Genomic DNA, 13,510 nt, shown 5'->3' with positions numbered 1-13,510 from the left:
GAGGGATGCAAGGAGGAAATTCAAGATAGCAACAAAGGGCTAAGGAGTCGTCCCTGGCTTTCCTGCAAAGGCAAATCTATTTAAGTTTAGCATAAGCTTATATTCTGTTACAAAGCCTGTCTTGTTTGTGAGTCTCAAAAGGGAATCTTTCTGCTCTGAAGAAGCACAGGATTCACAAGCTTTTGGAAATTTGCAATCTATTTATAGGCTTTGCTCTGAAGAGGAAAACAACTTTGTCTTTTCAGGCCACGCAAAGGCTTCTTTCCCTGAGAGAAACAAGGATTTTATTCTACCAGAGGGGTGGGAAGTGTCTTGGGAAGGCAGGCAAAATTGCTGTGGAACTGGAACTCTGGATTGAGTTCGACACCTGAAGGTAAAGATCAAAGAGGCAGGGCAGGTATCAAATCTGCCAGTATTTAGGTGGATCCTTAGAAGATATTTAGGAATGTAAGTCTCTCTGTTTTCAAGGAGATTTCTGGCTCCTAAATACACTTAAGTGTCTGGACTTCAATGCATAATGCTTACTGATGCCATCTGAAGTCTACAGGACCGGCTGCAGCAAAGCGCAGTGCTGAGGGGGGCTTCCTGACTGTCTCTGCTGCATGTTAAGCCAAGGATCTCAAAGCTGTTTATAAACAGGAATGAAAATCTGCCTGAGAGCTAAATAGTTACCCTTCTTACAGGTAAGATGATGACAAATTCATTTGCCTCGGGCCTTAAAACCTGTCAACCTGTGGCACTGCCCAGCATAGGAGCCAGCATGCCTGATTTCCAATCCCGCACCTTAATCACAAGACCACCATGATTTTACTGTTGTATAAAACGTCAGAGTAATTAATGACATTAAAATCCCACTCCTTCCACTCTGTGCAATCAAATATAAAAAATGCATGCAACTTGTTTTGTTACTCTAGCATTACTTGAGCAATAATAGATAACAACCCCCCCCTGAGGCCAATATATGAGGAAACGAGAAAAAAACAGAATGGGGAAAAAAAAAAGACAGCATGCAAACAGGCAGAAAGATACAGCAACAAAGCCACATGCTCCAAAATTAGTTTGGAGCCTCAAGTGTCCCTTTCAACTTTACTCACGGCTGGCTGCTCCCATTCTGATGTTCCCCTTTTAAATTAATTCTAACAGGCTATTAGAGGCTCTTGCGCAGAGAATATGGTAAAAGTCTGAAGTAGTTTATTTCTATTTTGTTTCTGGGCTTTTTATTTTTAACTCTTTATCCCTAATTCCAAATTCCTGAATTCATAACTACTAGGAAGCTTAAAATATTTATTATTGGACCACATAACACACAGATCAGAAAAGATCTTCCTCAAACAGCAGAATATAAAAACGTGTTACCTCCATGACCCAGTCAAACTTCAACCTGCCTGAAGTTCTGCCATTTCCTATAGAACAGTTCTGATGCTCTTCAATCATTGAAATCTCAGAAAACTAAAATAACCAGGACCTAAATCAAGATCCAAGGTCAAGAGTCCAAAACTAACTTTATAGCATAGGATAACTTTCCCCTGTATTTGTTGTGTGTATATGCACTTGTTACCTTCCTTGTACTTGCAACACTAAGTTGCAGCCGTAGGAGTCCAAATGGCAGGGGGTGTTTGCTCCTTCAGAACCAATCCACAGCGTGCTCTCTTTCCCACTTCTTCCAGGAAAACCAAAGTCAGACCACCTTATATCCTACAGCAACGAAAAGGTTATTTAAGTAAGCCGTTGAACGGATTCCCATCCTACCCTCAGTTCTCTGAGCCTCTCCTCTCCTCCCTCCACCGCTCAGTCACGCTTTATCCACTGCAGCTGTTACTCCTTGGTGGCATTCCCGCAGGCATGGCCTGTGCTCCTTCCTCCCAGATTCTCCTCTCTTCTGCTGACTTTCTTCTTTTTCTGTCTGACTACACAGCCTCCCAGATCTGCTTCCAGTTCTCATCCCACTCTTTCATATTGCGCAAGTTACCCGTTTGCTCTACAGAAGGACTGCCCAACTGCTCGTGGCCACACGTGGCTTCTCTTCCTTCTTTTGAAACACTGGTTTTTTCCCCTTTCTCCAGTCCTAACCATCCACCCAAGCACAGGATTGCTTTTGGGAAAACTCTGATATGTGGCATTTAAAAAAAAGAATGGAAGGAAGGAAAAATCCCTATTCCTTTTCCAATCAATCTGATAAGCCACGTGAGCTGTTTGCTCTCTCTTTGCTCCTGTCTCAGGCTTCTCCGTGTATTCTGGAAACACAGACTTTACCCCTGTGGTATGCTGGGTTTTCTAAGTTCCTTATTATTTAATAGACACATTCTTCTCCTGCCTTTGCAACTGCAGAGACAGTGAACTTAAAACAACTCAATTACACGGTGAGAAAGGGCAGAGCAGACACACATCTGTTATGAACGTGATCCTGGAGCTTTCTAGTCCATTGATCCTCCCACAAGCAATTCCTTGGGGAGGACAGCTGGAACAAGGGACAGCGAGGTATTTTTCAGATAGCTCAAAGGTTTTGCAGGATGGCTCTGTACAGCTTGGATAAAGCTTTCCCATCTTTCTATAGCTGACCCTGCCACCTGCAGGGCCTGATCATTTGTTTATTGGAAAGCATTTGAAGTACACCGGCCAGAGATACTGGTGCCTTTTGGCTGGAGCCCCAGACTGAGCCTTAGGAAACAGGGATTCGATCCAGTCTTGGGCAAATCACTTCATCTCTGAGTTTTATTTTTCCCATCTTGAAAAAGAAGATAACAGTATTTGTTCCGTTTCACTAAAGCACTTTGGGGTCGTTCACATCGCCTGACTTTAGGGACATAATTTAAGCTTGGCTCCTGCTCTTGTCAAAGCACTCTCAATCACCCCTTGGAAAAGGCTCTCTCTTTCTGCTGTCCATAAAGAGCAAATAGAAGTCTAGCCTCCTAATTTAAGTATGTAAGCTAGCTGCTTGCAGACAGGTGGATGACTATCCTTTTTTAAGATCTATGGATGAGGAAAACTACAGCTAGGCATTATTATAAGGATGACTTCACCATGACTCTGTATCAGGAAACCCTCAAAATGAGTGATAGCCTTCCCCAAAATTGGGTGTTGCTAAAGATTTTGAATTGCCGCGTTATTGATTTTAAAGATACCATTTGAAAAAAATGCAGAAGTTTAATATAAACATTTGTCAAAGGCAGCAAAAAATCAAAACTAAAAAGTTGCTCCTATAGATTTCAGCAGCCATAAAATTTAAAATCCAATACAACTATTTCAGTGATAAAGTTAAACGTAACACCATCTTTACACTTTAATCTCACACCTAAATAGTTTTTGTATTTTGTTACAATTTAAGTGGAAAGAAAGCACACATAATCAATATTAGATTTAAAAGAACTTTTTGAAAATGCTGCAGCTGTAGTAAATAGTTGAAGCGATTATGGGTAAAATAGTTTTTAACCAATGAACTGAAAAGGAACTGGTAGGATTACTGAAATCTTGTCACAGTGGGTTCCTCTTCTACAATAAAAAGCCACAGCAAGACGAAATGCAGTAAAAGGTGTTCCAACCATAACAGATGGCACATTACTTGTGAATTATATTTATTTCATTTGCTTCTTATAATGAAGTTAATCTGTACCCGTATGTCACTTTAAAAGGTCTCATTTCTATTTAAACTTCATGCATATATCTTGCTTCTGATTTATATCTCAAATTCTGTAATGAAATATCAACTGAACAAAAAATGTAAGATGCTAGATACTGCTCATAGATTAGAATAATGGAATCATTACCTTAGCCCACACAACTGTAAATGATAAACAGTGCAATCTAAATTTCAAACAACTTCTAAATGGCCCTATTAATCACTATAAATAACAGTGCAGTTGGCCTTCTTTTCCCCTTCAAGTCACCTTACGTAAATCTAAATAAAATCTAAAAAGAAAAAAGGGGTTATCATCAAATTCACACAAGAATGGAAGATAATTTCTACAAAGAACTCTTTTGGCTGGTATAAATTGTGTAGCAGTGTTTCAAAAGCCATATGAGTCTGGAACTGATGGATGCATTTCACTCCCATGCCTGTGAAACTGGCAGATGACATACACCATATTTGCTTGCATAACACCATCGATTTTTTCCTTCCCAGATTCTGCTTTAAAAAAACCCCACGGCATAACTATTACGTGTGTCTATTCTAAAATTGCAGTACAGTCTGTTACTTGTTATAGGTCAGGCGATGAGGTTGTGGCGTGACACCTGCACACAAATGCAATTCCTGGAGCCTCAATTTTGTTCTTGAATGGAGGCAAGGGGAAGAAGGAGGTAGGAAAATAGTTGTTTCCTTCACATGTGCTTTTATTGACTGAATGAAGCAGCAGGCTATTCAGGTCTTCTTGTGCCATAAAACACAGGAAAATGCTGTCTGTTGAGGCAGGGAGAAAGAAGACCAAGGCAGGGAGAAAGAAGACCAAGGCAGGACCACAGATAGAGGAAGTCATGCAAAGACATGGGGAACCCTGAAACATCCCTGGAGCTCCCAACTTAGTTCAAACAACACGACCCACTATCAGTTGTGCAGCCCAAATTCTGTGATCCTGGTTGTGTTTCAGTGTGTCAAGGAAAGGACGGGAGAAAGAAAGGTAAAATGGTCTCTGTGCCCAAACCTTACCTTCCCATCAACAACCGTAAAGGAGACAGTGTGAAAAAAAAGACTGAGCATTGAAAATACTGATTTTACTTGTATAAAAGAATAAAATAAGTATAAGGAGAAGAGGAAACGGTTTCTGAGGAAATAATTAATCTGAAGGGGCTTATCAGTTTGTATTCCCTGTCACCCCAGTGATATGGTATTTGGAGGGAATTATGATTCCATCTTCGCATTTGAAAGTGTAGAAATGAATAAGGCTTCATTTACTATTCATTCTTTATATCATTTGAAAAAATACACCTTTTGTACAGCTATCCTTAATTTTGTCCTCTTACAATTTCCAAGGAGAAGTAGCAAGAACATAGATGAACCAATGCATTGAAATAGCAGATAGACATGAAGAGAGTAAAATACAATACCCCAGCTATGTGTCCTAATACCTGCACTTGGAAATTACCATAGATTATGTACTTCCATGGACAGGTTACTTGATGTATTTTACTGCCTTCACAGACAATCAAGTAGAACAATCTCGCAGACTCAGAATCTCTCCTCCTTGCAAATAGAGAACCTCCATATATTAAGGGAAGGAACTGTACTATTTGAGAAAATGAGCCACGAGGCAAAACACGGAGAGAAACCACTTTACAGCCTTGTTGCTACAAGGGAATCCATGCCATCAAATCCTCTCTCCTGAGTGGAGCTGTTCATTTGGGTACCGTTTGGGTACAAGGTGGATCCGGGGCAGCAGCAGGGTCTGGAGTTTGCAGCGTCCCAGGTCTCCTGGCTGCCTGTCAGCTCCAGACCCGATTCCCACCTCACTCCCATAGCTTCAGCAGAGGGGCAGGGAAAGTGTTCAGCTGCAGAGGTCACACACGTGACTCGGTGCTCCTCGAGCCCGCCCAGTCACAAAACAATGCTGGGCTAAATGGGAAGGGGAGTGCTGCCAATCTGGTATTTGCTTTCGTCACTTGTGGCGTTGTTTTTAAGCACATAAGGAGACCCAGAATTTTAGATGACTGCCACTTGGTACTTGTTTTCCATTAGCCTGACAGCCAAGAGCTATTATTTCAAAATTTTAAAATAAATGGCCAAAGGAGCAGAGAGGGGATAGTAGCAGGGGTTTCAGAAGCTACATTAGATAATTTGCAATGATTAAACTAGAATGAGATAATATTAATGCTTTACCTGGAAAATTTCTGGCTTGTCTTCAAATATCCTGGCAATGTATTTGTAGTCAGCATAAGCCCAATATTTGGAGTACTCATAACAACTGAATGGTCCAGAGAGACAAGAAGGCTGCCCACAACTCCAAGCCAAAAACTCTTCAAGTGTAGCCTCCACATAGCTACATCTGGTTTCAAACTGGGGAACTAAAGCAACAAAAGAAAAGCCAAACATTACATGAGTACTGAGCACAGAAACAGTAAGAATAATAGGTAGTTTCTCTCTCAGCTCTAGGTAAATGCAACATGAGATACAAAGTGGAACTAGGTTGCTTGACTCTGGTCAATAGTCACCTAGCTCACAATTAAAGTCTGAGACTATTGCTTTTTCATTAAGGTTTAAGTGAACGGCTGCTACTTTGAACTTGCTTTGAGGTAAAAGCACACCAATAGTTACTGTTGTTCATGTGCAAGGCACCCTTAAGCACAGTAACTCAATAATACCCAAGTTCCCTAAACAACTGACAGCCTGTCCTTTGCTTCATCTCCCTTCTTAAGTGTGAGCTGCAAATGTGCACACAAGTGTTTGTGTACCCTTTATTTTGTCTCCATGGATTTATGCAGATGGACATGTTCATCTTTCCCTCTGCCACCTAAAGCAATAACCAAATCAGCACAGTAATACATAAGAAGCAAATTATGGAGCTACACGCGCGTGCCAATGATCCATCTAAAATGCTGTGTGTCCTTATTTTTCATTTGGGACCGACAAAAGCATATTGCAGTGTTCCTTGGCAGACATAAAAAGTATTTACCAGCAATGTTTTGCTCCCGTCATGCTTTGGTCAGGCTGACTGATGCAGCCTTTCAGCTCAAGGTCAGGTCACTTGGAAGGCCTACAAGATAACCCACATCACAGCACACTTTACTTCTGGTTAATCAGAGATCTTCAGATCTTCGTTTCCCACAGCTTCTAATTGTGCCAGCTTCAAAGAGACTTAAAAATGTTAAAAAACCCCAACCAATCACTCACTTTACTGTAACTACTACCGAGAGAAATTACTGCAGCCTGTGTGAATGACAATGACAGAGCTGCAATTTAACCTTGCGTAACTTGCACAGAGCCGCTCAGAAATGGGATCCTTTCACTGTTGTGCAGCAGCAGCTCTTCGTTCTTTACTGCTCTCATTTTGTTATCGCGGCAATTCCCATAGAGTCTCATACATTTGCTCTTATTCCCTTTAGGCGGAGGAACAGCTTTTAAAAACCTTTATCGCTATCATTTTGCTGTTTTGCATCGCAGTAGCCTAGGTAGTGGTTTTCCTTCCCCTCACTATCAAATTCATTAACTAAAAATGTCAGATAAGCCCCACTATTCAGCAATCTGTAACTCGGGTCGGTGCAGTAGAAGGGCTCCCTACCTAAGAACTGCATACAAGACAATACAATCTGCAATAACCCAAACCCCCTATATCTCATTCCCTGTCTATGTTGCAGTCCAACGCTCCCTCCTGACACCCAGTCATTAATGCAATGCACGTCATTTTACTAAAAGATGGTCTGATGGAAAAATTAGATAAAAGATATAAGCACTACTGAAGGTGGCTCAATATCTGTATTATTTTGACGAGAAAAAAGAGTGCTCAGACACTGCCTATTTTCCAAGATAACTTGGGATCAAGTGTTTTAAAGGCAAAAAATATGCTCTTTCTACCTCCCAGCATATTTCACTCTGAGCTTCGTTTAAAAAATTCCAACTATGAAAAGCAAAACTATCTTCTAGGATACAATCTCCTCAGGGCAGGATTCTTGGTTTAATTTATAACTTGTTCAGTACCAAGGTGCGGGTGCTTATGGAAAAATAAATAGTAATAAAAATGTATTTGGGCAATCTAGACAGATTGCTTAGATGGATTTGTAGACTGCAACTAGGGTGAAAATGTTAGCAATGGGCAGCTGAAAGCGAGAATATTATTAACCAATTTGCTTAATGACTAAAAGCTGAAGGTGTTTTATAATTGATAAATTGTAGACTAAACCACATGAGTCTAAAGTAAGCTACCAGTGCCATCTGATGACATGGTATCTGGAGGCTTGACAGTCCTCTGATATCCCACCTAATGCCACAGATTGAAACCGGAGGGAGGGAGAGACGGAAGAAGTGCTTGTTGGAGGAAGCAGCTCCCCTCCTTAGTTAAAGTCTGGTCCTGACAGACGCCAAATTCCATTCTACTCAGAGAGACAGCATTTGCAATGTATACTAAGGGAAATGTAGAAAAAATAATAGCCTTAGAAAATACCCTAAAGCTCCACTAAGAATGTAAGTGAAATAGCTCCTCCATTTCTTTAAACTTAAAAGAAAACCAAATGTCTATTCACAGCTGCTAAGGAAACAAAATTATTTAAACGAATAATCCAAGCAAAGAATAACCATTTAACGCTATAAAAAAGCACAGGCACACTCACAAACCAAAAAACTGACCATCCACATCCAACTCCAATAACCACCTAAAATCTCATTCTTATGTGACATTTATTCAGGCTGCGGTATTTGTACTATACATTCAGTCTCTTATTCAGCTATTGAGTCTATAGGCACATTTGCAGTCCCTCTCTGTATCAAACCCCAGAGGCTTGAATTCCTTTGCCGTCCTTAGTGGTAAAACCTCTTGGGCAGATGTCCAAGTTGCAGCCCTCTTCTATCCAACTGCGTATCCGACAGCATCAGCTCTATCCCGCATCTCTAAGAGAAATTTCCTCCCCAGATCTTGTGACTCATATCTGATCAGCATGACAACCTCTTGTTCTCTCCAGCTTCTTCACAGTAAACTCATTGTTTATTCATTTTACTACACAGAGAAAATGCTCAAAATAAGAAATGTCTGCATACAGAAAGCAGTTAGGTGTAAGCCTTCTCTTCTTCCTTTGTGACTGCTGGTGTGCTCCAGGTAGCCATCAGACAGATGGGTTATAACGCTACATTTTCTCTGCCAGAAACTGAACTTCTGTAGCTGCTCCCCACCCTTTATCCCACCTCAGAAAAAAATATCCTTTAGTGTGGCTGGAACTAGATGGATAGGGATTTCCTGATTAATAGCACCCTCATTGTTCTTGTAATGAATGCTGGTACTCTCTCTGGAGGTATCTTACCTCTGTCAATGCTTAATCCTCTGACTGTATTTTTTACCTTCTTATGGACACATACTGTTTAACTGCTGTAATCAGACAGAATACTATCAAGCACACAAACTTAGGTGGGTACAAATAACACACACAAATAATACTGGTAGCTCCCTGGTTTCCCGTGTTTCAAATGTGCCTTCCACATCCATATGCCTCAGGAAGTTCCAAACTAGCAAGAAAAGCAAATATAAAATCCAAGCAATTCCCACCAAGTTGCCACATTTGCAGTTCTCACTTTTTTATATTAAGGAATACTCAGTTTGGGAATCCTCACTGAGGCTGCAGATGTGGCACTAAAGAAAGATGTTGTCACAGTAAGAGGTCTTCCAGATGAACCTCGTGGCTTAAATAATCTCGGAAACTCTGTAGCAGCCATTTCAGAGTGACACCAAAATACACCTACAAGCAGGAGAACAGTTTCTTTCTTAGTCTTAAGGCAATTAATCTATTGTAATAGGAATAGTCAGAGAGAGCAATACAATTTTAGTTGTATTCTCCTGTTGCTTTCTCTAACCACATCACTGCCTCTGTTTCATCTGGCATAGTTAGTGTGAACAATGATAAGAAAGAGAGGCCCTCGCTGAAAAACAATGTTAAGCACACAAGAGTGAGATCAACCATCTTTCAAATGACAGTGGCACACGAAATGTATGATTTCAGACTCTGAGATGGCTTGGCTAATGGCTTCACTAATATATCCTTACAATGCAAATTTTTTATAGCTTCACAGGTCTCATTCAGTTACAATCCCTGAAGGCTCTACCCATCTTCTTGAAGACATTTCTAGCTCACATTAGCACATAATGGAGGTTCCTGGAGACAAACCAATTGCTGCCTAGGGATTGATGCCTTTAGGAAAAAGCAAAATACAGATAGATGCAACTTCAAGATACAAATTCCAATTTAAATCTACTCTGTATCCCTAGTGACTACAAGTTATTATTAAGTGATGACTCTTATCTACTTAGTTGGTAGCACCAATCCATCACTTAGCTACATAACACTCCATCAATCCCATCAGAAGCTTTCCCACTTGGAATACCCATTTGGCTCTCAAAAAGTGCCTACTAATTAATGGAGACTAGAACTAAAACTATCCTTTTTCCTAGTAAGCCTTGCGTATTACAACTGAGATATATTAACAAGGCATCAAGGAAAATGTCACATATACGCAACTTCTTGCCTATTGGCAATGGGATGCTGTTTACATGTAGTGCAAGAACTGGCTGATACAACATCAAATTATAGAAACGTTACTGTGAAGATGTGTACCAATGTATTAATTCTACACCTCAGAATCATTAATCTATGCTGGTAAAATGCTTTGAAATTCTAAAATGCCAAGCATTTTCCCTCTAACCGTTCCGTTTCATCACTTCTCTCTTGCAAAAATTGAACATGAAATAATATGGTCATGATGCTGTGAAGAAAGCAAATTTCACAGTGTTGGTAAGTAAGATAACATGATGTAATCCTACCGCTTCCATAGGAATTGGCAGACCCGCATCTGGAGTCTTTGTGCAGACCCTACATTCCAAGAAAGAGCTGGTCCAACTATAGAAGGTTAGAAAGTACAGAAAGAATAGCTAGGTGGGATCTAAAAAACCACGACTTACATTGAACATTCTTTAAAGACTGGATTTGTTTGGCCTAGGGGGAAAAAAAAAATATTGAATGGAGACAAGATACTTCAGGCAAAAGGGAGAAAGTGCACGGCAAAATGTATTTTGGTATGTGGCCGAGAGGGCGAAGGATGTACAGGGCACGAATAAAGCAACGCCTAACCTCTGAAGGGGCTAGCAGATTGCCACCTTGGAGCACATTTCCTGTGTCTTCCCTCCCTGGTATGAAACTCTGTCCATGGATAGGCTACAACTAGTATTGCGTGGCTGCCAAAAGAAATGTAGTATTTAAAATCAAGTGCAAAAATTGTCTTTTTCCCATGGTGCATTCCTAAATGTCTGAGTGAATCTGGAGGATTAGAGGTGAAATTGTTGTACCTGGTATCAAGTGATTTTCTTAATGCTTTATACTTCTACAGCATCTTCCATCACAGGACTTTATAAAGTATCGAAAACAACCATGGTCTTATAAAACCTCTGAGAGGAAGGTGAGAATTATCACCCTTATCCAGATAAAAAAAAAAAAAACCAAAGATAGACTAGTTAATTGGCTAATTTTTTAATGCACTCAGGTTTGTGGATATGGAAGCTCAGCTCACATGAATGTGTGAATCATGCAAAAGACCAGAACCAACCACACACACTACAAAGCAAGGAAAGAAAATGGAAATGCTTGATTCTCCTATGTTAGTGTTATTCACCAGACTTCCTTTTAAGAATAAGCAAACACACAGGAAAGAGAAAGGAGGGTTCCGCTGTTGGCCAAACTCAATGTCCTAAAAGCAAAGCCTGTGGTGAAAAGCAATACACTAGAGAGTGAACGGGGATAATGGAGAGGCAGAGGATTGCAGAACCTAAAAAAGAGAGTTGTGACATGTAACACCAGTCCACCTCAGTCTCACCTAAATCCATGGTCTTCGGACCTAGCCTAAACTGGATTGTCTTCCCATCCAACACTGCGGAAAGGTATTTCGCATTCCAGTGTAGGGCTGGCCAGTCACCAACCATGTTACAGAAGACTGCAGGTTGCTGTAGAGACATCACAATTTCCTTGGCTTTCCCAGGAGTAAATGGTTTGACATCTTCACCTATGTAAAGAAAAAAAAATCAGCTGTAGAGAGATGATTTATGATCATCACCTGAAGTGTTACCTAACACCTCCCACAGCATAGGAAACATTAAGAACTATCATCTCCTTTGTTTATGGTCAATGTTTTTATTATATTTGTAGATTTTTTTTAAGTCAAATTTCTCCTGCAAAGACTGAAAGAATATTCCTACGCTAAATTAAAGTTTAAAGCAGTGTATTACCACACAAAATGTAAAAAAAAAATATTAAAAATAGGCAGGGGATTAGAATTTTCCCTTGTAGCTTAGGCAATAAAGCACTGTAGCCAAACTGTTTAGAATTAGGCTAACAATAAAAAACCCCAAACCTGATGAATAATGTCCAGAGTTTGAAGAACACAAATTTTATGAGTAACAGTCTTTCTGCATGGGATTCTTTCCAAGAAGTGTACAGCATTGTCAGAGAGGGCAAACCAAGTTCCTACGCATTTGATTTAAACCAAGAAAACGGCAGCATAACCAAAGCAGCAGGTATTTTTAAAGCGTTTTAAAATTCCTTTCAGTCTACAAAATTTTAGAAGAAGGAAATTGTGCCAATCTAAGAACTAAACTAACCTGAGACTCCCAGTTACTCCTTTGCTGTTTAGAGATTTATATGCCCCACTGAAACTGTCAAGCTGAAATGCTGGCAACCTTGAATAAACTCAGCACTTTCAGAACAACTTTTCTTTAGGGACATATTGAGAAGGAAAACCTGATTATTTTTTTTTTTTAATAACGTAACAGGTCCATAGAGCTGAAGCAGTCAACTACAACTCCAGATCATAAAAAAATCCATTCATTATTTTAACCTCAATTGAAGTTAACTCATCCAGAATTGGTACCCGTATAATGTCTAAGATTTAACATACAGAATTAATATGTATGGTTCCCTATGACTCCTAGCAGCTTATATGAAACAAACAAACCAATTCAATCACTCTATTTAGGGGTCAAATTGCAGTCTGGCATGCATGAGGGGTTAAATAAACAGAGGACAAGAAAATTCCCTTTACTGCTGGGTGCTGATTTTGCCTGTCACTTCTCCCCATGCATGGGTGGTGGGACAGGTAGTGGAGAACCAGCATCTCCCACATGGGGCAGCCCAGCGGTGGCAGCTGGGGAAAACACAGAAGAGGACCCACCAGGAACAAGGCCATTGAGGAAGATTCTTCAGGATTGTTTCAAACATAACAGTTTAAAACAAATCTATGAATGCTGAAGTACCAACGGCAGGAGTAAGAGGAGTCCTGTGCGTGCTGTATGCCAAATCTCTTTGGAAACTTTTTTGAGCCCCTTCTTTCAGAGAATCGCAGAATGGTCAGGGTTGGAAGGGACCTCTGGACATTATATAGTCCAAGCCCCCTGCCAGAGCAGGGTCACCTCCAGCATAGCTGTACTTTCTAGTTTTCTAAATTAAACTGCTGTCTTCACACAGATTTGGTGGAAGGTATCAGGGTTGGGGTCTCCTATGGTCAAGGGGTCCCTTCTCCCACTGACCTCCAGGGAAAATGAATTGCTCTCTCCTTCTACTCCTCATGAAAACTCCAGCCTGAAGCTCTAAAATGAAAGCCCTCCAATATTGTATCTTCATGGAACATAAATTTTTTAAATGGCTTCCCTTTCTTAAGGCAGATGACAGGAGGGAGTTTGGGTTTTGGTTTATTTTCCACATTTCCTCTCATATGCAGAGCAACACTTGACAGGATAGTGTTGCTGTGACACAGAGATGTCTACGACACTTGGCCTTCAGTCTCGCGCTCCAGCAACTTGCACAACCAGGACATAAGGAGGCCTCACGGGGACCGTAT

General features: G+C 40.5%; 1 protein-coding gene across 2 annotated transcripts in view; it reads right to left on the bottom strand.

The window, feature by feature from the left end:
* Positions 1-13,510, bottom strand: part of HSPBAP1 (HSPB1 associated protein 1) — a 36,434-nt gene that overhangs the window by 13,220 nt on the left and 9,704 nt on the right. For both annotated transcript variants that reach the window (XM_082483850.1, XM_082483851.1), the window contains exons 2-4: positions 11,495-11,680; positions 5,810-5,994; positions 1,559-1,695 (exon numbers count right to left, since the gene is read on the bottom strand). In XM_082483850.1, the coding sequence (XP_082339976.1) occupies positions 1,559-1,695; positions 5,810-5,994; positions 11,495-11,680 (508 nt within the window). The remainder of the gene's footprint in view (positions 1-1,558; positions 1,696-5,809; positions 5,995-11,494; positions 11,681-13,510) is intronic.

The sequence above is a fragment of the Vanellus vanellus genome, assembly GCF_965231255.1.
Source record: "Vanellus vanellus genome assembly, chromosome: 5".
In the NCBI taxonomy this organism is placed as follows: Eukaryota; Metazoa; Chordata; class Aves; order Charadriiformes; family Charadriidae; genus Vanellus; species Vanellus vanellus.
Note: the sequence above shows the minus strand (reverse complement) of the source record. Positions and strands in the feature narration are given on the sequence as shown.